Raw genomic sequence first — 25,774 nt, 5'->3', positions numbered from 1 at the left:
GACATCGCCATTTACGCGGCCGCAGACTGCCGAAGCGACGCCTCGGTGCCAGTATGCGGCGGAGAAGACGCATCGACGCTGGGTCACTGCCAGGCGGGCCAGACAAAACATCCGCCAGACTCGAGCGGACACTTTCCGCGTCCGCGCAGCGTCTGCAGAGACGCATCCCAGACGCATATTTGGGCCAGGTTTGCGTCTCCGCGGACGGCCCGGTCACTTTGCGTCGCCCCGCTGGAGGTGGTGCCAGACGCATTTCCGGTCACGGCGAACGAAAACGGTCGCTCAGCGTCCGTTTGCGTCGCGCCGCTGGAGATGCCCTCATGTGAACAGGAGGGGTAAAAATCACACACAAAGGATCATACTTGTTGCTCTTTTCATAGTATCCGTTCCTTAAAAAGTTGCTCAACTTTATCTATGTAGCGAGGTATATGGATAATTTTTTTGTTATAGATACATCCACATCTAGAAAAAGTTGAGCAGGTTTTTAAATAACTGGACGGAGTAATAATAGTTTCAGGAACCATGGAAAGTCCTCGATCAACTAAGGGACCTTAAGGGTGGTCATAAACCCGCACAAAATTTGGGGCAATCTCTGTAATTTAATTGAAGGTTCCCAAAATTCGCCATAAAGGCATCGCCACTTAAGGAATCTCCACAACTTAAGTGGAGACCCCAAAAATATCAAAGATCACCAAACTGTCTAGGGTTCAAAGACCCAAGAGGACAAGCTCTTGGAAGAAGCTCCCAAAGAGATGTACTCATAAACTTTCACTTCTGTATATCACCGCGGAGAACTCAATCAGATGCACCAAATGCAATGGCAGGTTCCTTATTCTCAAATTCCAACAAATCTACAAAAACTATTGGTGGAATAAGAGAGAAAAAATAAAGGAGGAGCACTTAATTTCTCCAAGATCTAGATCTAGTGGATTTTCCTCATAAAAAGAGAGATTTTATTGATGAAGATTTAAATCTATGCCTCCTCTATCTTTCTAACAAATAGATGCAAGAATCGTGTGAGGTAGAGGGAGATAGCAAGCTAAAATGAATGTTAACAATGGAGGAAAAAACGAGCTAGAAGAGTTGGAAGCCCCTTAAATAGCCCCCCCCCCCCACTGAAAGTGACTTTTGCTAGAAATTTCCCGCAGTTTAGACCTATTGTCCCTTGGCCGAACCACTCTGGCTGGCCGGACAAGCCGGAACAAGGTCCAAACTAATTTTCGCGCACCCTGGACCAAACCCTCCAGGCTAGCCGACCACTCCAACAGTTGCGCAGGAACAAACCCAAAAATGGCATAACTTAAGCATCCACACCCCAACTTTGATGATCTTGCGATTATTTATAGCAGAAAGTTGTACAAGAGAATGCAAAAAAGCCATCGTATTCCAGCAAGGGAGGGTAAAACTAAATGAAGAAAGGTTCAACCTATCTATAAGAGACAAATCGGTAAAACCTCCAATATGAAAAACACAACAAGTTGAGTTATGAAACTCCGATTTAGGTGAAACCAATTTTGTTGGAAATAGGATGACAAGAGATACCCTCATAAAGAATGAAAAACTTAAAAATAAGTGGGGTAGATTTTTTCATAAATATAAAGGTGAAACCTCTCAATATGAAGAACTTGGAAAAATACCAATATCGAAAACGCAAGAAGTAATTCACCCGAAATTATTTTTTGATACACTAGAGCTTATCGTGGAAATAAGCACAAGCTCTAAAGCACCACATGAAGAAGCTCCCAAAGAGATGTACTCACAAACTTTCACTTCCGCGTATCACCGCGGAGAACTCAATTCAATGCACCAAATGCAATGACAAGTCCCTCACTCTCAAATTTCAAGATAGCTACAAAAGTTATTGGGGAATAAGAGAGGAAAAAACAAAGAAAAAGCACTAAATTTCTCCAAGATCAAGATCTAGTGGATCTCCCTCACAAAGAGAGGAATTTTATTGGTGAAGATTTAAATCTATGTCTCCTCTATCTTTCTAGCAAATAGATGCAAGAAGCATGTGAGGGAGAGCGAGATAGCAAGCTAAAATGAATGTCAACAATGGAGGAAAAACGAGCTAGAAGAGTTGGGGAAGAAAGTATCAACACCCGGATTTTTAAGTCCAGATGCCTATTATGCCATTCCTCGCAATCCCAGGAATATTGTTTTTGCGAGACATAATAGATTGATATCACAACACATCATTTATTACAAAACATAATCGTCTTACAAACTAAAGGATCACATGATCCAGTCTCATTACAATAATAGAAGTTCTATTGATCAATTACATAACACATAGCGGAAGCGAAATAGCGTAGTAGTAGTCCATCTATTCCACGAGCAACTCGTTGACGTCGGAGTGATCCTAGTTGTCGTAGACGTCCCGATGTCCTTCTTCCGAGTCCGGTACTCCTCTTCATAGTCTGGCCATTTGAATAGCCAGAGACACAGCCATGAGTACTTTAAAGTACTCGCAAACTAATACTAATGTAAATACTATCAACTATAGTAAAGGGGTTCTAAGCTCTAGTTTCATTTGCAGAAATCCAGTTTTATTTCATAAGTAGTTGAAATCAAAAACTCCTCATTTGTCTAACTTAACTCAAGTGGGAACATTAGTGTCATTCCCACAACTCAGTTGTGATTCAAAGTCAAAGTCACCTTTCAATTCAAATCACAAGTCACCCTTCATATTTTTAGAAAAGTTCTGATGACGGAACAGTATGGCCTTTCCAACTGTCCATGATCGCGGACGCGGCTATTCGAATAGGTTAAATTCTGCAGAGGTTGTACACTTGTGCCACAACAATTGCAATAGCTCGTCAGGGGTAACTGGCCCTGATTTATCGTACGTAGTACGCGAACTACCAATCCTAACCTTTCATTTACATACCCTAGTATAGGCACCTCTCCCCATGAGCTTGGCCTCCCAGGTGAAGACAGACGGTCAGCACTGGGAACCGCACAGGGGCTTGGGCCGGACATTCACCTCATTTCACGTCATTTCACATCATTCCTTTTGTTGTAGAGGCAGCCTCCGGCATAACCCCGATGATGCTTGTTTCAGAGGGAACCCATACTAAGACACATAAATTTCCAGCTAAGCCTTACCCAGATTCAGGTATTGTGGGGGTACTTGTAAAATTGGAATGGTATCGCATCCGAACCCAACCATCAGTTTTGATAAAATTCACCAAGTCATTCACCAGTCATATTCACCTTCAAAAATCTTTCAATAGAATGACTCATCATTCCAAGGTTTTCAAAGTCATTGGTTTTCACAAGTTCCCATCTATAGTAGTCAACTTTAATTTAGCACTAGCCACTAGTCATAAGGGGTGCTAAGCAACTTGGATTGCTCTAGGCTAAGTTTGATACTCTTGAACTACTCCATAACTAAACTAAGTGAATCATGAATCAAAAAGTACTTTGATAAACCAAATTTAGTAAAGCTTGTAAAGTAAAAACTTGGGATAGGAGCATTAAGCATAAAATAAAAGTAATGGTGCCTTGCTCTTGTAGAGCCTTACACATGGGAACCTTGCAAGAGTGTTAGCTTGCCTTGATTGGTGATGTGATCAAAGTTCTCTGGCTCTTCCTCTTGGTAGAATACCTCTTCCTCTTGATAGTCTCCGGTACTAACGAATATGAGGATACAATCACCAAACAACTCTTAAGTAATCTTAACTAGCCTTATTGGCTCACACAAATGATCTAACATCACTACCTAACATTTATTCACAAATTATGCTAGGGTTTCCTTATTTAATATTAGGAAAATAATTTCCTCTCATTGAAACTTGGAATTAGGGTTTCTCTTTGGTTTGGGAAAAAATAATTTCCTCTCATTGAATTCTTCTTAAGATTTAATCTTCTCAAATAACCAGGGATGATCACATGTTGACCAAGGTCAACACTTCACATTTATTATTTGATAAAAGTGCTTTAATTGAGATTCATCATCTCATGTGATTTAAATAACCATTGCACTTTAAATACTGTATTGATTTAAAAATCTACAAGTGAGCAAGTATGAGCCTAAGTGAATAAAGGTCGACACATTACTTCATAACACTTGAGAAAATGATTTAAATGAGATGCTACACCTCATAGATTTAAATTCCTAAAATTTGAATTAGTTTAAAAGGACTAGTATTGACTACATAGCCAATATTTTGCTTCTAGCCCATGATCATACAAACAACCTATCTATATTATTGCATATTAAATTAGGGTTTGTTAAATGTGAGTTAATGCAATTGGATTCACTTCAAAATTCAAATTGGTTGATTTTCTACATTTATTTGAATACTGGAAAGTCTCTGTTTTGTTATTTCTGCTATTCAAAAACTACACAAGATATGGGGTTGAGACCAGTGGGGTGGGCTAGGTAAATTCATAAGCTTTCTGGAAAATTTTGAATCACTCAAATTGGATTTGTATATTTGAAACTATTTAAAATATAGCAAAGGTCCAGTATTGAAATTCTCTGAAACGAAATAATTCGAAAGTCAACTAGTGGGCTAGGCGGGAAAAATAATGGGCCGCAACGGTTTGAAACAAAGAAACTGGCCCAACTAACGACGCGGGCATGCTGACAGATGGTCCCACACGTCAGTGACTCGACTCGACCGAAACGGTACCTGGCAACGTGCGCCGTTGGATTAGAAATAGATCCTGCGGTTGAGGGGGGGTCTTCTTCTCCGGCGAGAGGAAGACGTACTGGCGGCGGAGGGAGGGGGTCAGAGGGCGTTCCAGGCCGCCGGCGATCGAGGGCGAGGTGCGAGGCATCGTTGGCGAGGGTGAAGAGGTCCCTGGTACAGTGGCGGAGCTTGGGGAGGCGCGGATCGATGGCGATGATCTGCGGACTCCGGCGGAGATGACCTCGCAATTCCGGCGCTGGAGGCAGTAATTGGAGTGGAGAAGGGGTCGAGGAGAGCGAGGGAGAAGTGGGGAAGCGAATGGTGTGAGGAACTCGTGCTGGGGTGGCCTCTATTTATAGCTGCGCGCGGTTGCTGTGGGTGCCCGCGGAGGTCGTCCATGGCGCCGGCGTTTGGGGCGGTGAAGGGGCAAGCTAGGGGGCGCGCTAGGTAGCTGGGATCATGGCGAGGAAGATTTGCAAAATTGGCCCTAGGTGTATGAGAGTGAAATTGGGATTTTCTCCCTATTTAATTTCTCTCCACTTGATTTGACTTTTGTTGACTCTAATGTGATTCTTATTAGTTTAGAAACATTTTCAAACCATTGAAACCATTTCAAAAGGTCTTGTTCAAAGATTTGCAAAAATGGCCATAACACATAAGAGGTGATGTGTCATATTTCATTATTTTTGTAAATTGTTCCCCTTGCTTTACTTAGGCATGGGTTAGGGTCAATTTAGCATTAGATTAGGTTTAGAGAAGGTTTCCCATCATTTGGTCAAGGTTTAAAGTCATAGGGCAAAAATTGGTGAAATGGCTATGTGCCACATATGCCTCTATGCATATGTTGCATTTGAATTTTAATTTGACTTGGCTTGACCCAAATGGTGTTGTTGAGTGTTGGAATGGTATAGAGGGTGATCCAACCATTCACAACATGTATTAGGGTCAAGGTTCTTAAATTCACAAATTTGCTATTTTACTCTCATATGCCTCTATGGCATTTTTAGTTTCTTTTTATTTTCTTTGGAAACCACCTGAATTTGTTTTGCTAAGCACTAGGTAAGGTGTATGAAGGTTTTCCGAACCTCTAAACAAAGTGGAAAGGTCTAGGGTAAAGATTTATAATTATAGCCATAGGCACATATGCTTTTTTCTTATTTAATTCCCTTTTATTTTATTTTAACTAGGATGGTGAAAAGAGGGGTGAGGTTTAGGGTTTAAGATTATTCCCAACTATTTAACAAGCAATCATGGCAATAGCACAAGAATTAAGCAAGATCACTATGTATCACACCAGTCGTCTGGGCGTCGTCTGGGCGTCGTCTGGTGAAGATTTGCAAAATTGGCCCTAGGTGTATGAGAGTGAAATTGGGATTTTCTCCCTATTTAATTTCTCTCCACTTGATTTGACTTTTGTTGACTCTAATGTGATTCTTATTAGTTTAGAAACATTTTCAAACCATTGAAACCATTTCAAAAGGTCTTGTTCAAAGATTTGCAAAAATGGCCATAACACATAAGAGGTGATGTGTCATATTTCATTATTTTTGTAAATTGTTCCCCTTGCTTTACTTAGGCATGGGTTAGGGTCAATTTAGCATTAGATTAGGTTTAGAGAAGGTTTCCCATCATTTGGTCAAGGTTTAAAGTCATAGGGCAAAAATTGGTGAAATGGCTATGTGCCACATATGCCTCTATGCATATGTTGCATTTGAATTTTAATTTGACTTGGCTTGACCCAAATGGTGTTGTTGAGTGTTGGAATGGTATAGAGGGGTGATCCAACCATTCACAACATGTATTAGGGTCAAGGTTCTTAAATTCACAAATTTGCTATTTTACTCTCATATGCCTCTATGGCATTTTTAGTTTCTTTTTATTTTCTTTGGAAACCACCTGAATTTGTTTTGCTAAGCACTAGGTAAGGTGTATGAAGGTTTTCCGAACCTCTAAACAAAGTGGAAAGGTCTAGGGTAAAGATTTATAATTATAGCCATAGGCACATATGCTTTTTTCTTATTTAATTCCCTTTTATTTTATTTTAACTAGGATGGTGAAAAGAGGGGTGAGGTTTAGGGTTTAAGATTATTCCCAACTATTTAACAAGCAATCATGGCAATAGCACAAGAATTAAGCAAGATCACTATGTATCACATCTAATTTAATAAAAGTTTTTGTTGGTTCCAAAATTTGGAACTAGGGAAATTCATTTGTTTTGTTTTTGAAATTTTTGGGATGTTACAGAAAGCCCCTTAAATAGCCCCCCACTGAAAGTGAGGTTGGACCTATTGTCCCTTGGCCAGACCACTCTGGCCGCCCGGACAAGCCGGAACAAGGTCCATACCAATTTTCGCGCTCCCTAGAGCAAGAGACCGAACCTTCCAGGCTGGCCGGACCACTTCAACGGCTGCGCAGGATCAAACCCAAAAATGTCATAACTTAAGCATCTAGACCTCGACTTTGATGATCTTTGGATTATTTCTAGCAACAAGCTGTACAAGAGCATGCTGAAAACCATCGTATTTCAGCAAGGGAGGGTAAAACTAAATGAAGAAAGGTTTAACATATGTATAAGAGACAAATCGGTAAAACCTCCAATATGAAAAACACAACAAGTTGAGTTATGAAACTCTGATTTAGGTGAAACCAATTTTGTTGGAAAGAGGATGACAATATCTACCCCCACAAAGAATGAAAATATTAAGAACTAGTGGGATAAATTTTTCCATGAATTTAGAGGTGAAACCTCTAAATACGAAGAACCGGGAAAAACTCCAATAAGTAATTCAGGCGAAATCAGTTTTCGATACACTAGAACTTGTCATGGAAATAAGCACAAGCTCTAAAGCACCACATAGATACGATCCAAATAATAACCAAGAAAGATGATGAAATGATGCAAAGGTTCGGGCTCTCTCAGAATGATATAATCAAGTTACTCACTCGTGAGATAGTACGACCAACTATCCTACAAACCGGTCTCTGAAATACACCATGAGACCGGTAAGGAAAAAAACTATCAAGAATAAATCTTAACCTTGCGCATCCCACTTGAGCTAGATGATGACGATCTTGACCGCAACAAGATGGAACGTCTTTATTGATTGTGCTTGCTTGATGAAGTCTTGCGGATTACTCCCCCATAATCCACTATGGAAGAGCTTATTCTTCGGCGCATATTCACATATTCATGATCACCATATGGATGAAAAGCTTCAAGCTCATGATCTCCTCAGGATGTCTCATCTTGAACTTACATACATTTTTTCATCTTGTTGATGTCTTGAAGATGCACATGAGAGCTCACTCAATCTTATTCTTCAAGACATACTTATCACTTGATCTTCTTGATTTTCTTATTCTTGCAACCTTGAAGCCAACATATGGTTCAAGCATTGCCTTGAATAAATCCTACAAATATCAAACATATATAGTCAATAAGGATTGACATTAATTACCAAAATCACACATGGCGGCTCCATGCACTTTCATTTGTCTCTTATCCTTCATAAGATCATTTGGATAGGAGGAAAATGCTCAAAGTGGTGCTCTTTGGGGCCTTAGCGCAACTACTTCCCGCATGTCTACTACAACATACGACGAACTTTACCTGGTTCAGGTGATGGAGGGGCGAGGAGAGCGTCGTGCCTTCGGCTCATGCTAGTGTTTGTAGTCATCGCTAGGTGGTCCAAGTAAGTATTTGTATATTTTTTATTACTCTATTTGTACTAGTGTTGATGGTTATTAATAGATCGGCATAACTTTCGCAAAAAAAATACATTGTTTCCTAGGCTCTTGAGACCTCAATACAATTCACGGTTGCATCCCTATAACATAAAATTCTCATAGAGACACCTCTACAATCCCAAAGTTCCTTTGGTCACCAAAGATCCCCCTTAAGATCATTTCTTACCTGTCAGCTAGCAAGAGGTCGCATTCATGCAAGAGATCAAATTCGGATTCGTGATGGCCCATCAGCAAGCAAGTCTCCCCTCTGTGGTAACAGCGAGGACACCAACCACATCTTCTTCACTTGTAAGCTTTCTAGGTTCATTTAGGGTGGTGTTAGAGATTTTCTCGGTGTTCAGTGGAACCCGATGTATTTCTCGATGTCCTGGTCCATCGTCCTCTTGCTAACACCTAAAGATCGGAATTGTTCAACACATGGTGCTCGGTGCTTGGGAATATTCAAAATAAGTTTTCTATTGAGGGAATGTTTTTAAGAAAACTAGCATGTTTTTGCAGCGCTAGTGGCTTGTACCTCAATCCAAGAACCATGAGATCATCGACTTCCTCTTGCCGCAACTTCATTGTCTCTATAGAGTTATCTAGTCCCCGATGTTCGCAGTATCACAATCTACTTGGCAGTTTTGTTTTAGCCGGTCAGTAATCTTAGATGTCTGCTTCACCCTGCAAACTCATCTTGGCTTTATCAATCTAAATTCGGATAGCTACTGCCTTTTATCTATAAACAACAACTATCGCTACGTTCCACCATCCTCAATGAAGGTTGGGACGGGTCCTAGAATTTGCGCTTGTCGCCCCCGCTCTAGGGACACTCGGTTCTATGCACTTCATCCGTGGAGCTTCTAAACCACCAACTCGTCCTCCATGGATGGCCCTGCAATGCTCAAACAAGGGTGTTTTTAGGTTTTATTTTCCGGTTCTTTTCAGATTCTAACAAAAAGAGGTTGGGACGTTATATGTTAGGCCCTTGTTGCTCTATGACAGCGACCCCAGTTTTCTGGATTGTGGGCCAACTACGGTGATGGTGCTATATATTCTTGGCCGCATCGTGTGGCACAAGATGATCTTCTTTCGAAGTTGTGGAAGATGGCTTTGCCGATTTCCTTTCATCGCCTATTCTATACGGTTAAGTTAGTTTGTTCCTTCTCTTGCGGTATGAAAAGTGTTCCAAGCTTCGTCTCCGGCTTTTGCAGGCATGGAAGTGCTGGTCTTTAGTCTATTTTGCTAAAGATCATCATTGCCACAAAGAATTTGCCTACACTAGGCTCACCCGCAAAATGTTGGCATTTTGAATCCAATGAGTACTTACTTGCAAGATTTATACACTAAAGCAAAGTAAATAATATCATGGACATGGACAAGAATTAGTGGTGGAGGAGGTCAACACCGGAGGGCCTCTGTCCCACCGGTGGCTAAGACCAGACAAGACAGGGTCCATGGCCAAAGTTAGGGAAAGATGAGTTCCGATCTCACTTCTCTTGAAGAGCATCCAAAACCTTCCGCGAGTAGTATAACATGCTAGGACTGCTGCTTCAACATTTTGACAGGACACTCACACATGATATGGAAAAGAGAATGAAATGGAGAATTCCTCTCAGCTGAAGATGAAAGACTGGCATTCCAGGATTATTGTTGTGACCAAGTTGCTGACAATTATTTTTATTTACTATACTTTAACTATGTCAAATTTCAATGAATTGCATCAGCTGATGCAACCTGGAGGAAATATTCTGTTTCAGTCCAAAATTGGATTGCCTTAAACCATACAAACCATTTTGGGTCGTTACACTTAACATTCTATGGATATAGACATTACGCATGGAGCTGAGTCTCGCAGAAAATATCAACCATACAGAGCCTACGTTTCTCAGGAAAAAAGCAAAACCATACAGGACCTACATACAAGATACAACAAAGCTTGGACTGCTTAATCCATAACCAACAAAATCTCAGCTGCTTTGGCTCTCCACTCCTTGACCCCCTCCAACAGATGACAGCACGTCTTCTGAATCGACAACCACCTAATATCACGCAAACAAAATCGAATCAGCACCAGATATGGGCAGAATTGGAAGTACTTTACTTTAGATGCACTAACTTGTTGCAAGTGCTTCATCAGGGCTCCATGCAGCAACTTCTTGAGTCTATCACACTGATCGGCGCTATGGCCAGCACTTTGCATCTCTTCAAGCTGACACCAAAACCTCTCGATTGTGGTGTACGGAAACCAGGCGGCAGACATCTTTTTGCGGTGGAGCACGTCCACCGGTCTCTGGAAAAAGAGGAGATTTCAAAGGACGTAAATGTCAACATGTGCTCACTGACATCTGGTGTTTGGATATTTCGGGTTGTCAATCAATTACCGATGATGCAAAAGAATCCAGGTACTCCACCAATAAGTTGGCTGCTTCTGCATGCCGGCCATAATTTGTATACAGTCGAAACAATGCAGCTGGATCTGCCTCTTTGCCGCACATTCCCCATGAAATCATCCTATTTCCACCCTTGGTAGTCTAAAGATACAACGAGCAACCAAACCAAAAGTCAGTGGTCAATCAAACAATAGAGTTGACCGAATTAATAGGTATACAACAGAAGTCACCTTGAACATCTGAACCAGCCAAAGAGGTAGCTCAATCTCAGGATCAGCGTAAAGAAGTGTTTCAGCAACAATAACAGGCAACCTCGGATGCAAATCTTTATATTTATCCTGCACAATAAGGACGCAAATAAAATAACTGTAATATGTGCAATTCATGGATAAGCTGCATGCATACAATTGTTTTACTAGCGCGTAAGGCTTGGCCTAGTTTCAGCAAGAACATATAAGCAAGTTCAGCAGTACAGCCACAGGTTAAGCAGGTGGCAGTTTGTTTTCTTGGTAACAAAGATAAGTTCCAGTACAGCATCTTTTCCAGTTATGATTGCTGACAGAACATTTACCAACGAACAAATGGTGGTCACTGGGTGGAAACTACATCAGGTGGAGGTTTATTGTATAGATGCAGCAGCACAAAAGTGGGAGCTTTTCATTTTTGTTGCAGCGATCATAGTTACCACCAAGATACTAAAAGCAGGTTTTTGTGGTAAATATTTGGGGTCACAAGAGGAGGTAGTATTCTTTGACGAGCTAGTTTTGAACAAGGAACGTAACGTCAATGAATCAAGGTAGATGACCCAGTTACAGAACTAAGTACTAAGTACTAAGTGTTTTCGAAAAATAAAATATAAATGAAACAAAAGGAGAATCTCACTTACTGGGAAAAGTAATGGAGAAGTAAAATGAAATAAGAATAAGAATAAGAAAAGGAGAATAATTTGGAAGCTGGACTTTGCTTGGCCAAATTTTTCTCTTCCCTCCAGAACACAACAGACACTGTCTGCTCCCTGCTCCCCAGCACTACTTTCTTCCCACACAAAGAGAAAGCAGATAAGGGAGATGTGAGAGGCAAGCTGCCTGACCCGCAGCAACCCCAGTCTGACGTCATTGTCGGGCCAGTTAGAGGCCCTGCCAATCATGGGCTGATGCAGGGGACGGGGCAGGTGGGCCGTGGGACACCCAGAATTCTGGGAAAAAAGTGATATAACCCTAAGCTTTTCGTGGTCATGGTCCAGTTTTGCTCCCCTGTCTAGTCGTGGTCGACCACCGAAGAAATCGAGAGCCAAGTCCCGAGCGTTCCCTTTGCGGCTTCTCCCTCGACCTAGCTCCGGTGGCTGCTGCCCCCTCCGGCCGCCCAGATCCCCTCGACCCATCCCAGCCTCCCCGGCTCCCCCCGCCAGTCGTCGGCTGCCCCGATCTGCCTACAGCAGGCTGGCCTCCCGCAGTCCCGCTCCGCGCCTACCCTACTGTCTCCAATTCTCGCCGGTGCGCCTCCGCGCCTCCAGCAAGCCGAGGTTGCACTGGGGAGCAGCAGCAAGCAGGCAGCACCGCAGCAAGCCAGCAACAATTCAGCAAGAGCTAGACTAGCAATGCTGAATTTTCTCTACAAAACAATCAAATTACCCCATTATTTGTGTTATTACTGTGAAAATGTTTTTGGTATTAAACAAATTGGTTGAATATAATTTATGATTTCTGTTTATAAATGACAATGGCTCATATATATGTTGCATGTTTGATGTTTATATGTTTCTATCGTATTTGTACAGTTGATTCCGACGAGGCATCAATGATGAACAAACCGAAAGGCATTGGGCATATGTGAGAAAATTGCAAAATAGTACTACCTCTGTCCATAAAAGGATGTTGAAATTTTATCTAAATTTGAATATATCTAGACACTTTTTAGTATATATAGATACATCCGAATTTGGATAAAACTTCGACATCCTTTTATGGACGGAGGAAGTACCATATTTCAGAAAACGACTTCAAAAAATACCACAATTCAAATTTATCAGAAAAGTACCACCCGTCCCTCTAATTATTGCAAAAATTTATCAGAAAATGCGAGACCTTAGAGTGAAGAAACAGAGTTATCTAATTTTCTATTCATGCTTTGTTCCATCGTGTAAGCCTTTTTATGTTTTGATCTATTTATATTGTAACCATGCATATTTGATGTATATATATGTATATATATTAAATTTCGATGTCGACAATGATTAGTCTTATGTATTATTCCTTTGGCAAACTTTTATCACAATTAGAAAAAGCAATTTTTTTGGTGTGCCCACCCACAATTTTTTTCCTGCGTCCGCCACTGCTGCCAATGAAGCCATCCATGGTCGATCTCACATGACCATTCCATATCTGCAGCAACGGTAACGACTTGAACAACGGTGGCAGCTGACAGGCTTCTCTCTCTTCCTCGACACCATCCTATCGACTCGTCTCACCATTCGGGATACTCTTCTGACAGAAATACATTGGGATCTGACATAGGACGCACGGACCAGGGGTGTGGGTCGCAGCATCGACTTACTATGCCAGTCATGGGCGGAGCCACAGCTAAACAAGGGTGTACAAATGAACACCCATTATCTGGCCTAACTCTATTCTAAACAGCTAACTCACTCGGTCTTGGCCAAACCAACAAGCTAAATCCATAGTGCTTTTGAACTTTGTACACCCATATTCCAGTAAATCTGGCTCCGCAAATGATGCCAGTGACTGGTAGTGGCTCTAAGTGGTCAACAACAAAACAAAGTTCCATTGGAGATTTTCTTAATAGTGAAGGAAGGAAAGAAGCTCATTTGAAAGCAATGAAGGTGTGCCCAATGAGATATAGGAAGAACAAAAATGCACATACCAAATATAGTTCAAGAGTTTCCCACTGGCAACTTCCCTGCACTTGATGGGCCACAGCAATGGTCTTGCTACCGCCATCCCGTGCATCATCCTCAGAAGAAGGTAGCAGTAGCAGTTGTTGGGTGTCAGTAAAATTTCTCCTGTAATAAGATCAGAAGTCCTTTTTAGTACACTGCAGTTACTATAATCGATAACCATAAGTGTCAACTAGATGAAAATTAATTCTAAAACACAAAATATACAGTTAAACGCACCCTGAGTTGCCTACTCTGTTCGGGCAGCACTGCTGTGCAATGGCTGCAAAGACACGTTCCAATTCTCTGCCATAGAAAAGTGTAACCAACATATATAGTCAGATAAAATCAAAGAAGTATAAGTAGTGAACAATAATCTAGTAATACAAGGCTGCAAGTAAAAAAGGCAACGGAAAAAGAGGTTGTCTATTAGAGTTCCAGTTTACCTTTTCATTCCTGACTCCTTCCAAAATTTCAGTACAATGGTGAATGCCAGGTCATACAAATTCTCATTTATAAGAATGTCCGTCAGGGCTTCAATAGAATGGCTTTCTGCAGTACCACAAAAATTAGAGCTTGTTAGGATATTGATCTTCAAAATCAAGAAATACAACAGTTTTGCATGATTCGTTGGGAGCGCACCGTGAGATTTGGATCTAGAATTTACAGTGTTAAGCATATAAAGTGCTTCTGTTAGTGTATATTCCTTTTCAAGAATTTCGATGTCAACACAAAACTGCAATCTAGAGAGCTCTGAATCTGTGCCAAACGCAGCTGTACACAGGAAATAAATGTTAAATCAAGCACACTGTTGTTGACAGGGATAAGGTAAGCAGAATTGAAAGCTTAGGTGAACATACAGTTCTCCATCAAAAGATGATTACGAGGCTTTTTGCTTGGTGAAGTTTGATCATCAGCTTCACAAACTGAATCGAGCCAGGCACATGAGGGTTCAACAAGCTGCAACGAGTTGATAGCAGTAGACAGAGCATGCAGCTTCTCTTGTAATACATGAGAAAGTTGGCGGCTTCCACCTGCATCCCCCTCTCTACTCAATCTAACAAAATACCTGTACATGTATGCAGCTGCTTTCCTCCAATTGTTCCTATAGGCTTCAAATGAATAAAGGACTTTGTATAGATTTGGTCTAGAAGATAGATCTGAGCGCTCAGCCTGGCAAATAAAACGAAAACAAATGAACATCTGTGCTAGGATAATATACTTTGGGGTTAAAGTTGGTAATTATGTGCACAAACCTTCCAGAAGAGTTCTTGCTCCACTTTTTCCAACAAACCAGTAAATGGTATCTCACCATTACAGATGACCTGATTGGACAAACCCAAAGTAAGATATCATTGCACCGAATTTAAGAATAGAATGTGGGACACAGTCAGCTGTACTTGAACATGCAACAACCAACCTACAAGCTCTATATGGCAGGTTAACAGGTATAATGTACATTATGAAGAAAAATGCTAAACAAACAAGGTCAAACCTTAGTCTCGCCAAGCTCACAAAGAACTATGATGAAACGCCTCAAACAGACATACTTGCTGTCATCATCTGGATTTGAGACTATAGCGCAATAGGCATCTCGGAAGTTTTTCAAATCCAAGCTATACTTGAATACATTGGCCCATAGTCGTCCTTTAATCATCTGTGCAGTTTCTGTGAGACCCTCAACTTCACTTCCATTGTCCAAATCAACAATGCTATCAACTTGTTCAAGAGCAGCAAGAGCAAACTGGCATGCTCCCTCACTCATGGAGTTCTGCTCAAATTTTTGCATTGCCCACTCGTAGTAATGAAGCCTCCATAAGGAAATAGATTTACACTCCCCTGGAAAAGATTCCAAAAGAAGTTAGAATATGTGAATATGAATGAAATGGAATATACTACAAGCAAGGTCAGGAAGATGATGTCACCGAAAATTTGAAACCCTGTTTCTGAAGAGAACTTCTTCAACGCCTTTGGAGCTTCTTGCCCAGATGCAGCTCTGTTATTCTCCATAGGCACCACATTAACACCATCGAATAAGTCAGCCAATACAACATGAGATATTAGCAATGTGAAATTGATAAAACTAGATATACATATAAATTCAAGCATCTTTCTCATGATGGTTTTTCTCCTTTTAGTACTTTCTCCTAAAATTTTCCTTTTAGAATTTTGGATTCCCATCCCTCCCCTCCAAACCCTAAATAATATGCTGCAATTTTCATCACAAGGTGATCCTGGCATTGATATTTGATCTGATGAGAGAAACTAATAGTTTGGTGGTGCCTCTGTTCTAGATTAATTTACCAAGTCCATAAGATAATGCATTACAAACTCACAACCAAGAACATCACAGGTAATAAAGATTTCCTCGTAGTTTTACAGGTATCATCATGAAACATGTGCCATTTGGAAACCTGTTTACTTCAGTCCAGAGGTCCATAGAGTACATCCGCTAAGAAGTAGCATAGCAGGAAGGTAGTACCTGAAGAAGCATCTGATAGCTTCATGGACCCTGGATTCTCTCAAAACTATGTTTGCTTCATCATGTGCAAGCATCAAAAGGCAAAATCCATTGAGATGTAGGCGAGCCGAAGATGCAATATCCGTATCCTGGTCAGTTTGGGATGCTCTCGCGTAGTTCAAGTATGTATCAAGAATGCCCAGAAGATTCTTTTGGAGAGAAAAAGGTAAAAGGATAAATTAGCACTTTTTATGAGTAATGAAAATATATATAATGAATTTAGGAGTATAAACAGAAAAGGTACCTGAGCAGCTTCATATTGACCATGTCGGACGAAAACTGCTGCCAGATTTATTGTGGAACCCAAGAAGCTGTTTGCATGGTCAAAATTATTTCTGCGCATAATCGAACTGATAAATTGCCTGACCAAGTCGATCACCTCGGCCGTACTAGGAAAACAAGCTGACAGATGATCCCCTTCAGCAGATTTAGGAAAATCAAGCAAACAAGCCAATGTAAAATCAGAGGATCCAAGCTTTCTGTGCAAAGATACCTCATCAGCTATACCTGTGAAGATTGGCAAAATTAATGGAGTTTCTTGATTGGAAAATATACTTGAAAAGCAACAAACTATAAATATTTATAACACAAATAACTGCAAAAGTTACAAGTTGAGGAAGCAAACTGTAACCTACTTGCAGAATGTACAGTGCCTCTACTTGCAGAAACTATCTAATGAAGAGCTATTCCCTTGCAAGCAAAACATACAAATAATACCCACTAAAATTATTAGAAAACACACCGAATATTTAGTTTCTTAGCCAACTATCCACAAGGTTTATGCTCCAAGTCATCTCATCATTTCCTATTCATATAATGTTAGTTGAAACTTGAAAGGTTTACTACAACACAACAAAGATTTGATCGTTAGTTTAGAATTGGCAGGGAATTACATGCCTAATATTGTACTAGTATCAAAAGAGGAAAGAAGTGGAATGTGCTATTAGTATATTAATAGATACAGAACTATATTTTTTCTGCATATGCAAATTTGTAGTTAAAACAACCGAGAACATTGGATCTCCATCAGGGCCAAAACAAGGTGACACCCTGGCCCTCAATTTTGATCTACAGTCACACAAACATGGCAGACAACTTTCAATCATTAGATGGATACAAGAGACATTTTTCTGATCCCTTGCAAATGCAAGACTAGTAGGCTACTTGGCCAAATTCGCAGTTTGCTAATGCAGATTCCCCAATCTCAATAAAGGCCAGGGTGTGCATTGTCCCATACACCACAGCCACTACACAAAGAAACTTACACGCATACCAGGTTTACTATAGAATACCAAATGGCATACCTATAGTCCTTTTAAATGGACTTCTTAGTTAGCTATTACTTTATAATAAAATAGAAAATAGAAAATTTGAATATAATGGCTATGGAAAGGCCCCAATAAAAAAATTGGCATGTCAAAAACCAAAAATAAGAACACATATGTTTCATTCAGGCATTTCTTACCTAGCTGGAGGTAAGAAAGTTGATAGCTGAAATCCTCCATGGCTGGTGGCGTGGTTGGTGAAATTCCTACAAAATGGAGAACAATCCACTGGCCCAATATGTCTTGAATCATTGGAAACAACTTCAGTTTTATCCTGGAAACATCGCTTTGCAGCAATGATACCTGATTTGGAAATTAAATTATCCTTATCAAAGGAAGCAATAAAATATTGTTTACCTTCGCAATAGCATGTACCAGTGAGAAAGCATTTATTTGTACTTCAACAACAGAAGGACCAACAGATTCAGGAAATAATAGACATAGCCTCTACAATAACCAATGCTCAAATGAGCATGAAAAATAGCATATATTAACCTGAACCATTTAACGCATGGTAGAAGTTGGGATGTGATGTGTTCCTAAAAAGAAGTCAGGACCTGACATGTTTTCTCAAGAAAAAGGTTGGGATGTGAACTCTGAATTCAACAGTGAACTAACTAATATGCGCACAATATTGATGGAGTGACCATGATAACCTGTCATGTCTTTCTGATTGATGCAATGATCAGATAACAAGCCAACAACTTGGCATCTTCCAATAAAACTGAGAGTGCTGACCAACTTATGAAAGCTAGAAGCGAGACAACTGAGAACCAAGCATGTGTGCTCATAGTCTCAGTAAGAACTATGTTAAGAGAACAGACGAAATTTTGGATATGGCCAGTCCCCAATATGAAATTTTAACCGGTACCCTTTTTGTACAAACATGTAAGTAAAACAATTTGACTTCCTATATTGCGAAGATATTTTAATGACAATTAAATAAAAAATATATATTTGTAGTCAAAGTTTGAGAAGTTTTATTACAGGTTTCGTAGAAAACTGTTAATTACTGAATGGAGGTAGTATGTATCTTCATACTATACGGCAGTCACTTGAGTACTTGGCAGTTAGCAGCAGGTTTTTTGGTGACAGGAATAGTAGTTACAAGAGGTGGCAAAGTTGAGAACAACATAACTACATCAGACAGAAATGTTAAGATTGAAAAAACATGGCATACCTGACCACCAACACCAACCAGATAACTGAGGAACAGAAATAGATCAAAAGCAGACTCAAACATGGTTCTTGCAACCTGTGAAGTAGCCTGAACCAATATCGTAGAATTTACATTACAAAGTCTTTTCAATTCATGCTCTTGTATGGTGACCTTCGTATTCAAACACTTCATGAACTTCTCGATCACATCAAATACTGCTGACCAGGATGTGGATCTTGATTGCAACTTATGGAAAGATAGCAGCATCTCAACAGAAAACTTCCTTTGGCTTTTGTGGGCCATCTGCCTTCTTTCTACATAAGCATCTGTTCCAAGTAATGTAATGAGGGGAGACGAAGATTGAGGACTAAAACCACTCTCTAGAATCTTTAATATCTGAGAAGCAATTTCATCTGGTGATATAACAGAACTGATGAGGGACTCGTAATATATTGCAGCAGAAGACCTCCCAAGCAAATGGTTTATATGGCCCATGCACCTGAGAACTTCAATAAGGGTTTCAGTATCAGATGCATCATCAAATAAGTTCATTTCGAGGCCTTCCAGATTTCCCAGTTCATCAGAGGAACCTGATATCTTAAGCTAGTTAGTATCCCCTCGTAAATAATGAGTTAAAAATTCAGTAAGAGATGTCGAATGCTAGAATAGAAACATACCATAAATAAGTTGCTCCACACCCTCCAAACAACGGAAGAGAGAAAATGAACCCTTTCTAACTAAACCAAACACCTCGCGGTTCGTATCAAGAAACAACCCATATGGCCTATTGTTCTCGCACCATTTATGGAGATACCGTGCAGAAAACTTTTTCCAGTGATAAGCAGTAGAACTTGCGGACTGTGAACTTCCCTACAATAAAAAAGAGGGTTATTGCAATTCAGCTATAAAGTATGATTAGAAGTAAGGAGGCCTCAAAGAGCAAATAGAAAAACAGAGTACCTCGAGTTCTATAATGGATAGTATTTCTTTCCGTAGCCCACTAGTAGTTAATGATTGGAACTCCGAATCAGATAGAAACCTTTTATACTCCAGTAAGGTTTCACGAAGAGCAGAACAGTGGTTCACTCCTGGTTGCAGCAGCCTCCGCAGAAACATTGACGAGATAAAACTGAAACTATGCTCCTACAGATACCGAAGAAAAGTACATGGCTTAAGAACGTTAAAGAGCCCCACGTAGGCACATAGCACAAAAAAGAGGATTAAAATACAAGAAAGAGCTCTACAGTATAGATCAAAATACTCTGTTCATGTGAATATGTCAGATGAACATATGATATAATCTGAAAAGACAAGTTCAAAACTCGCTAGCCGAATAGTGGATTACCAAATGACTACATGCGCTCACTTGTCAGTTGTCACAGTTGGCAGTTCATAGTATTTTTTTAACCATGGTCACAATATAGAAACAGTAACAGTAAACAGTTATAGTGCCTAGATTAAAAAAAATATATATATATATAAATTGCCACTAAATATGTGACTCTACAGATAAGGCTTAATAGTTGAAACTGATTGTTATGTTTAGGAATATCTAGAGTTGGGAACAACTAGATCTCTCAAGAATTTCTGGAGTTACTTCAAAATTAACGTGCACTAGGATACAAAGCAATGTAATGGAGTGGAGCACAAGAAACTTAACAATAATGCCAAAAAAGGCAAGCTCAAAATTGAAGCTGAGAAACAGAGAAAGCCATTATCATAAATGCTAAGTTTAACAGAGACATGTATCTGTACATGCCAGGTTGTATCAGAACAATGAATAACCTTAAGAGAATTACATTTACCTTCATAGATGAGAATATTGAATCAGCAGTCCAAACCAAATCATCCAGTGCACTTTCAGAACTTTGGAACATTTGCTCACTGATAGCATCTTCTTGTAGCACATATGAACATATTTCCTCACTGATCATGCCATTTGAATAAGCAATTATTTAGTTCATGAGGCAACAAGACAGAATAACCACTAATTGAAGGATTAGAAGGGGTCAGTGTGACAGCAAACGAAGTAACAACAGACTTACCCATCAGAGTCATACTGCACTATTTCATACAGCATTGGTCCCACTTCTTTAAGAATCCAAAGCTTTTCTGTGCTTATTTTCAAATCAATGAGCTTCCCCTGAGTAAAAGGCAGTATCCATCAACAGGTGGGCACGATTAGCTCCTTCGACCTTCCAACATAATCGCTGAACTACGATAAGTTGCTACAAGCCATTCTACACTAGTTGGTTTCTAAACTTGGGAAGACCATATTCCAGTAACAAAATCAATTATGATTCAACAAAATTGTCCTGAAGGAACATGCATACAACAATTTTAAACTCCACAGTACCAGGATTTGCTAGTCCTAAGCTGAATCTCCAGCTAATTTTAAAGAGAGCTCAAATTTACTGATGGCATTGCCAATAATAAGTATTAAACAAGAACTATGGAAGTATGATGGTGGTCCCTAGACAAGTACAAGCTAATAAATGCTGGTATGTCTCTTATTTTTCTGTTGGAGGGTATTGTGCCTTCGTGCACATCAAGCAAGATTCGATTGACTGCAGAAGTTATTAAATAGTGAGCCAGGAGATTCCTCCGTAATCCATATGGGTGGTAAATAGCTACATAGGAGTGCACAGCATGTGATAGAAGCTGTCCAGTCTTATGGCAGTCAAAGTCCTAATGCCATTTTCCTCCTATACTTTACAAGGCAGGATGACCAAATAATATGAAGGAATAGCAGGACGAGTGATGCTTTTGATTACCTCCAGCAAAGGTATAGCAGAAACCAAAGGTTCAGGAGACAGCAAGAACCTTTCACCAACACCAAAACTGAAGCCATATACAACAACACGATCACAAGCTGGAACCTTTACAATGTCAAAATGCAAACAGTCAGTTACTTCCAGCAATACTGATGAGAAAACATACAGCAACAAGATCACAAGCTAGAACCATTGCAACTGAAAATGCAACAGCCAGTTACTTTCAGTAGCACTGACTTTTGACTGGATATTGTTGCATGATGGTATAAGCCAAAAGCCAAAGCCAAATGCACCTATTTAGGTGCTTTTTTGGCTTATAAGCCGGAGTCCAAAAAGGCAAAAGTAAGACTAACCAAACACCCACGATAAACAAAACAAAAGAATCATAGCGACAAACATAAGCATGAAAACATAGCAAAGTTCTAACATTCAAACTGCAAGGTTGGCCCCAGTTTCCTTTAGGTGATGCATCAGTGCATCTAGCCAAATGCTGACATGATGAGTATCAACTATCGAATATCTACTGCCAGAACTGGAAAACTGCTGCAACAGCTTACCAAAAGGAAATTAAAAAAATTTCATGATATTTGTTAGCATGCTAGACATCCAGGTGTAGTAATTCATAACCAATAAACTGTAAGCAAACCATGTTTCACTACTGATGCATATTATCCAACCAATTACTATATTTCAGCATTCCAAACTCCACCTCATCGAGAAAAGTTCAAGCCAAAATCAAATAACCATAAACATATCTTCCTGATTCCTCCATGACCTCAATAAATCTTAAACTTCCATCTGATCCCACTACAAGTTTCAGTGAATGACTCGTGAAGCACAATGCCTTAGTTTGGAGGTACATGGGCACACCATATAGACCAACTTCAATTCACACTATGCCTAGAACGCTATGTTGTCTGTTATAAACAGAGTTACTACTACAACCTAAAACTTTGCTCTTATTTTTATATATCATATGTTTATATGGTTCAATACTTCCTACTCCTGGGTGTAGTTACACCCATGTCTCATATACTACCATACGGAAGTATATATGATACTTTATCGGTTTGAGTATGTTCCTACACTATATCTAAGATACTTCAAACCAAGTTTGGTGAAAACACTGCAAGTGAACCCATAGTTTGCAATGTATATCCGAAATACATGTATATTTATACGTAAAAAAGGGAGTATGTGTAAAAAAATTACATACTACCTACAAAGTATTATATATACTGCCCAAATAGTCTTATATACTTCATATTGCATGTACATACTCTCCGGTATGATAGATACTACCTACATTGTGTGAAACACGCGTGGGTGTAACTACACCCGGGTGTAGTATGAATATGTCCATGTTTATATATCAAATGAAAAGGTACAGCAATAAAACTTGTGCATTGCAGACAACCAAGTGCATACCATAGTGCCTTGATGGAGAACAGCCAAAGATATCAGCTCTTGATCATCATCAGCCTCACCAACCCATACCCTAGAGGGTTGCCCTGAAGATGAAGAGAAAGGGTTCAATTGAAAGGTACTACTAGTTGAAAGGGGTAAAGAAAACAACAAGAGGTTCAGAAATGCATGAAAGCAAAGCTTAAAGCATGTCCTGTTTGAATGCAATGATGCCAAAACAAAACAGATATTGCAGAAGCAGCTGCTATACTTGAGGCGGTGACAAAGCACACCTAGAGTGACTCTTATGAACTATTGCAAACACGGACCCCCCACTTTCTTCTCCTTTTTCCTTCATGGTGCTTATTTTCCTCCATCATATAGAACTGCCATGGAGTTCGCTACAATAAACATGCAGACTATGCTAGCATCACCAGTAATTACCGCACTTGATTAACTACTATGATAGACTTTAGTAGCACAGCTGAAATCATCCAACCATTTGTTCGCAAATCCCAACGAACAGACATGCCCAGCAGCTTCTAGATCAGATGCAACTTTAGCAGAGTGGTTTCAATGATATAGGAGCAACAACTTTAGAGTCTAGGTTTTTGCTTGCATGTGTATTACAGTGGCACTACATGCAATGTACATATAATGTACAACAGTAAAAACGAATTCTTTCAAAGAACCCATATACCATTAATAAGAGCTCAGCAGAAGATCTTTGATCTTTCATGCAACAAATAAACTCGGCACAGAGATTACCTTCAAAATCATTCGAGTGAACGTTATAATTAAGAAGTTTTGTGTGACTAGAAATATCCCATACACGCAAACTTCCATCCAAATGAAGAGCAAACAACAGCTCCCTTTCATTTACAGTAGCTGTGTCTATATCTTGTACAGGCCCCAGAGCCTTTGTTCTGCAGAAGCAAATAAGCATATATGTTACACAAACTGATAAGCAAAAGAAAGTGTGACATGGTATACTGATCAACTGGACAAACTTTGACAATGTACGGCACATGAATTCATATATAAGCTGATGAGCTCAGATTGAAGTGTCAAGACTACACAATTGTTCTGCTAGGGCTACGACGCTATGGTGGCTTCAAAGGAGAGCTATTTAGCTCCATGTGAAGCCGATGGAACAACAATGAAGATGACACATTTTGTAGCAGCAATTTTGGTGGACCTCAGTTGCAGGCATGAGTTATCACTGCTTAGTGGACAGAAAAGTAAGTACCTCGACACGAGAGTCCACAAACGCCCAATTCCAGCATCATCACGGAGCTCATTTGAGAAACCTAGAGCAGAAGAAATATAAACAGTCAGAAAACCTTGTTGAGAGCTACAGAAGGTATAATCATCCTACAACTCATTTAATATGAACAAAATAAACATACAGCTAGTTTCCAAATTGAAATTAGAAAACTTGCCTGGTGAACTAGGAGCTAGTTTGCCGAGACTGTAACAGCAGATTGACCCATCTTGCCGCCCAATTACTAGACACCCTGGTTTCGCTTGTACAGCTGTAACGTTAGCACTCTGTGTGTGAGTTTGAAGACTAAACTCAAGAACATCATTCTGAGACAGTATTGATCCAGATACATAGGAAAATGGGCTGCGCAAGTTGCACAGAAGAGCAACTCCAGAAATAGTGAGCACATATAGAAGATATACAGATTCGCCTCGCCTGGCACCCTGTATTACAACGGAAGTGATTGAGTTTCTTGTGCATTGATGTTCTAGATTGACATAAGATATCATAGAAGCTAACCTCACTTTCACACATAAAAGCGAATGGACATAGAGCCTCCTGGAATACCAACCGCAGTCCAGAGCTTGGGAACTCCTTCGAAGCACAGAGTTCAATGACCTCTAGCACATTTTGGTGTTCTTCATGAATCCTCCTGTAAAACAGAAAACATCTTCCTTTATAAATATGACATCAACAGGTGAAGTTCTCATATTAGCATAGCCTTTTCTGGTTTTTCAAAAACAAACATATCGTAATGATGGATAGTAGCCTAAAAAAACATTTCACCATCAGGCTGAAATAACATTATGGCTGATGAGTCTCGAAAATTCTTCAATTCGTACATTCCAACATAATCAGTCAGTAGCAGGATGCTAGTAAAGGAAGTGTAGGAAATTTATATATCTTCATTTGCTTTGTCAGATTGTACATATAGATCGCTTCAGTTAGGGAACCGGACTATCAGGATTCAGGACATGACCTTTTGTCTCAGATAGTTAGAACTGACATTTTATCCACTAACTTTTTGTTGTTACAGTCTACCAGAGCGACAATGTCACCATGTCATCGCCACGCTTATTTCGTGTGCAGTTCCAACGCAGTGCACCGGGCTGGGCCTCCACTACGATATGATGATAAAAGGCTCTATAATGCAGAAGAGTAAACTGGCACAAACAATACGTATTAGGAATTTGATAAACAAGTCTGCGTCTTAGGTGGGAGCTAGTGCTACCACGAACCTAGGGTTTCTCTAAGCATGGCAACAGCCACACAAACATGGGCGTGCAATGAAATTCTAAGTTCTAACGAACCTATACAGTAAGATCAAGTGCCCCTTAGCTAAAAGCTCCACGACGCCCAGGTAGCACAACCGAGCAACCCGGTCAAACAGAACAAAAATGGCGGAGAGAAGCTCCATACAGCACGAGGCAATGGGGTGAGGGCGGCGTCACGCACCAGGCAAGGTATCGTTGGGATGCGCCACCGGAGGATACGACGTGGCACCCCGAGGCAGCGCGCGGGGGCACGGAGACGAACGGGTCGGCGGGGCTCGCCGGCGCGGCGGAGGGGGAGGACGGGACGGTTAGGTCGATCCACCGCACCTTGTCCGAGCCCGTGATGGGGACCTCGGTGCCCGCTATCTTGCGGGAGCCGGCGGCGGGGGCGGCCATGGCGG

The 25,774-nt window shown here is 40.4% G+C and overlaps 1 protein-coding gene across 1 annotated transcript; it reads right to left on the bottom strand.

Moving 5' to 3' along the window:
- Window positions 1–10,132: 10,132 nt before the first annotated feature.
- LOC124691319 (nuclear pore complex protein NUP160) lies at window positions 10,133–25,769 on the bottom strand. The gene is made up of 27 exons (XM_047224593.1): window positions 25,555–25,769; window positions 24,619–24,751; window positions 24,278–24,542; window positions 24,085–24,145; window positions 23,604–23,761; window positions 22,860–22,942; window positions 21,432–21,536; window positions 20,703–20,800; window positions 20,463–20,583; window positions 19,618–19,800; window positions 19,335–19,527; window positions 18,679–19,247; window positions 17,639–17,801; window positions 16,418–16,680; window positions 16,135–16,322; window positions 15,578–15,648; window positions 15,148–15,491; window positions 14,909–14,977; window positions 14,513–14,825; window positions 14,295–14,426; window positions 14,099–14,204; window positions 13,893–13,958; window positions 13,640–13,778; window positions 10,990–11,097; window positions 10,751–10,900; window positions 10,486–10,659; window positions 10,133–10,408 (listed from the first exon to the last, which is right to left on the bottom strand). Exons 1-27 carry the CDS (start codon window positions 25,767–25,769, stop codon window positions 10,337–10,339), a joined length of 4,542 nt encoding a protein of 1,513 aa, XP_047080549.1. The 3' UTR covers window positions 10,133–10,336.
- Between the last annotated feature and the right edge of the window lie 5 nt (window positions 25,770–25,774).

Source organism: Lolium rigidum, chromosome 2 (assembly GCF_022539505.1).
Source record: "Lolium rigidum isolate FL_2022 chromosome 2, APGP_CSIRO_Lrig_0.1, whole genome shotgun sequence".
Lineage (NCBI taxonomy): Eukaryota > Viridiplantae > Streptophyta > Magnoliopsida > Poales > Poaceae > Lolium > Lolium rigidum.
This window is presented reverse-complemented; position numbering and strand designations above follow the sequence as displayed.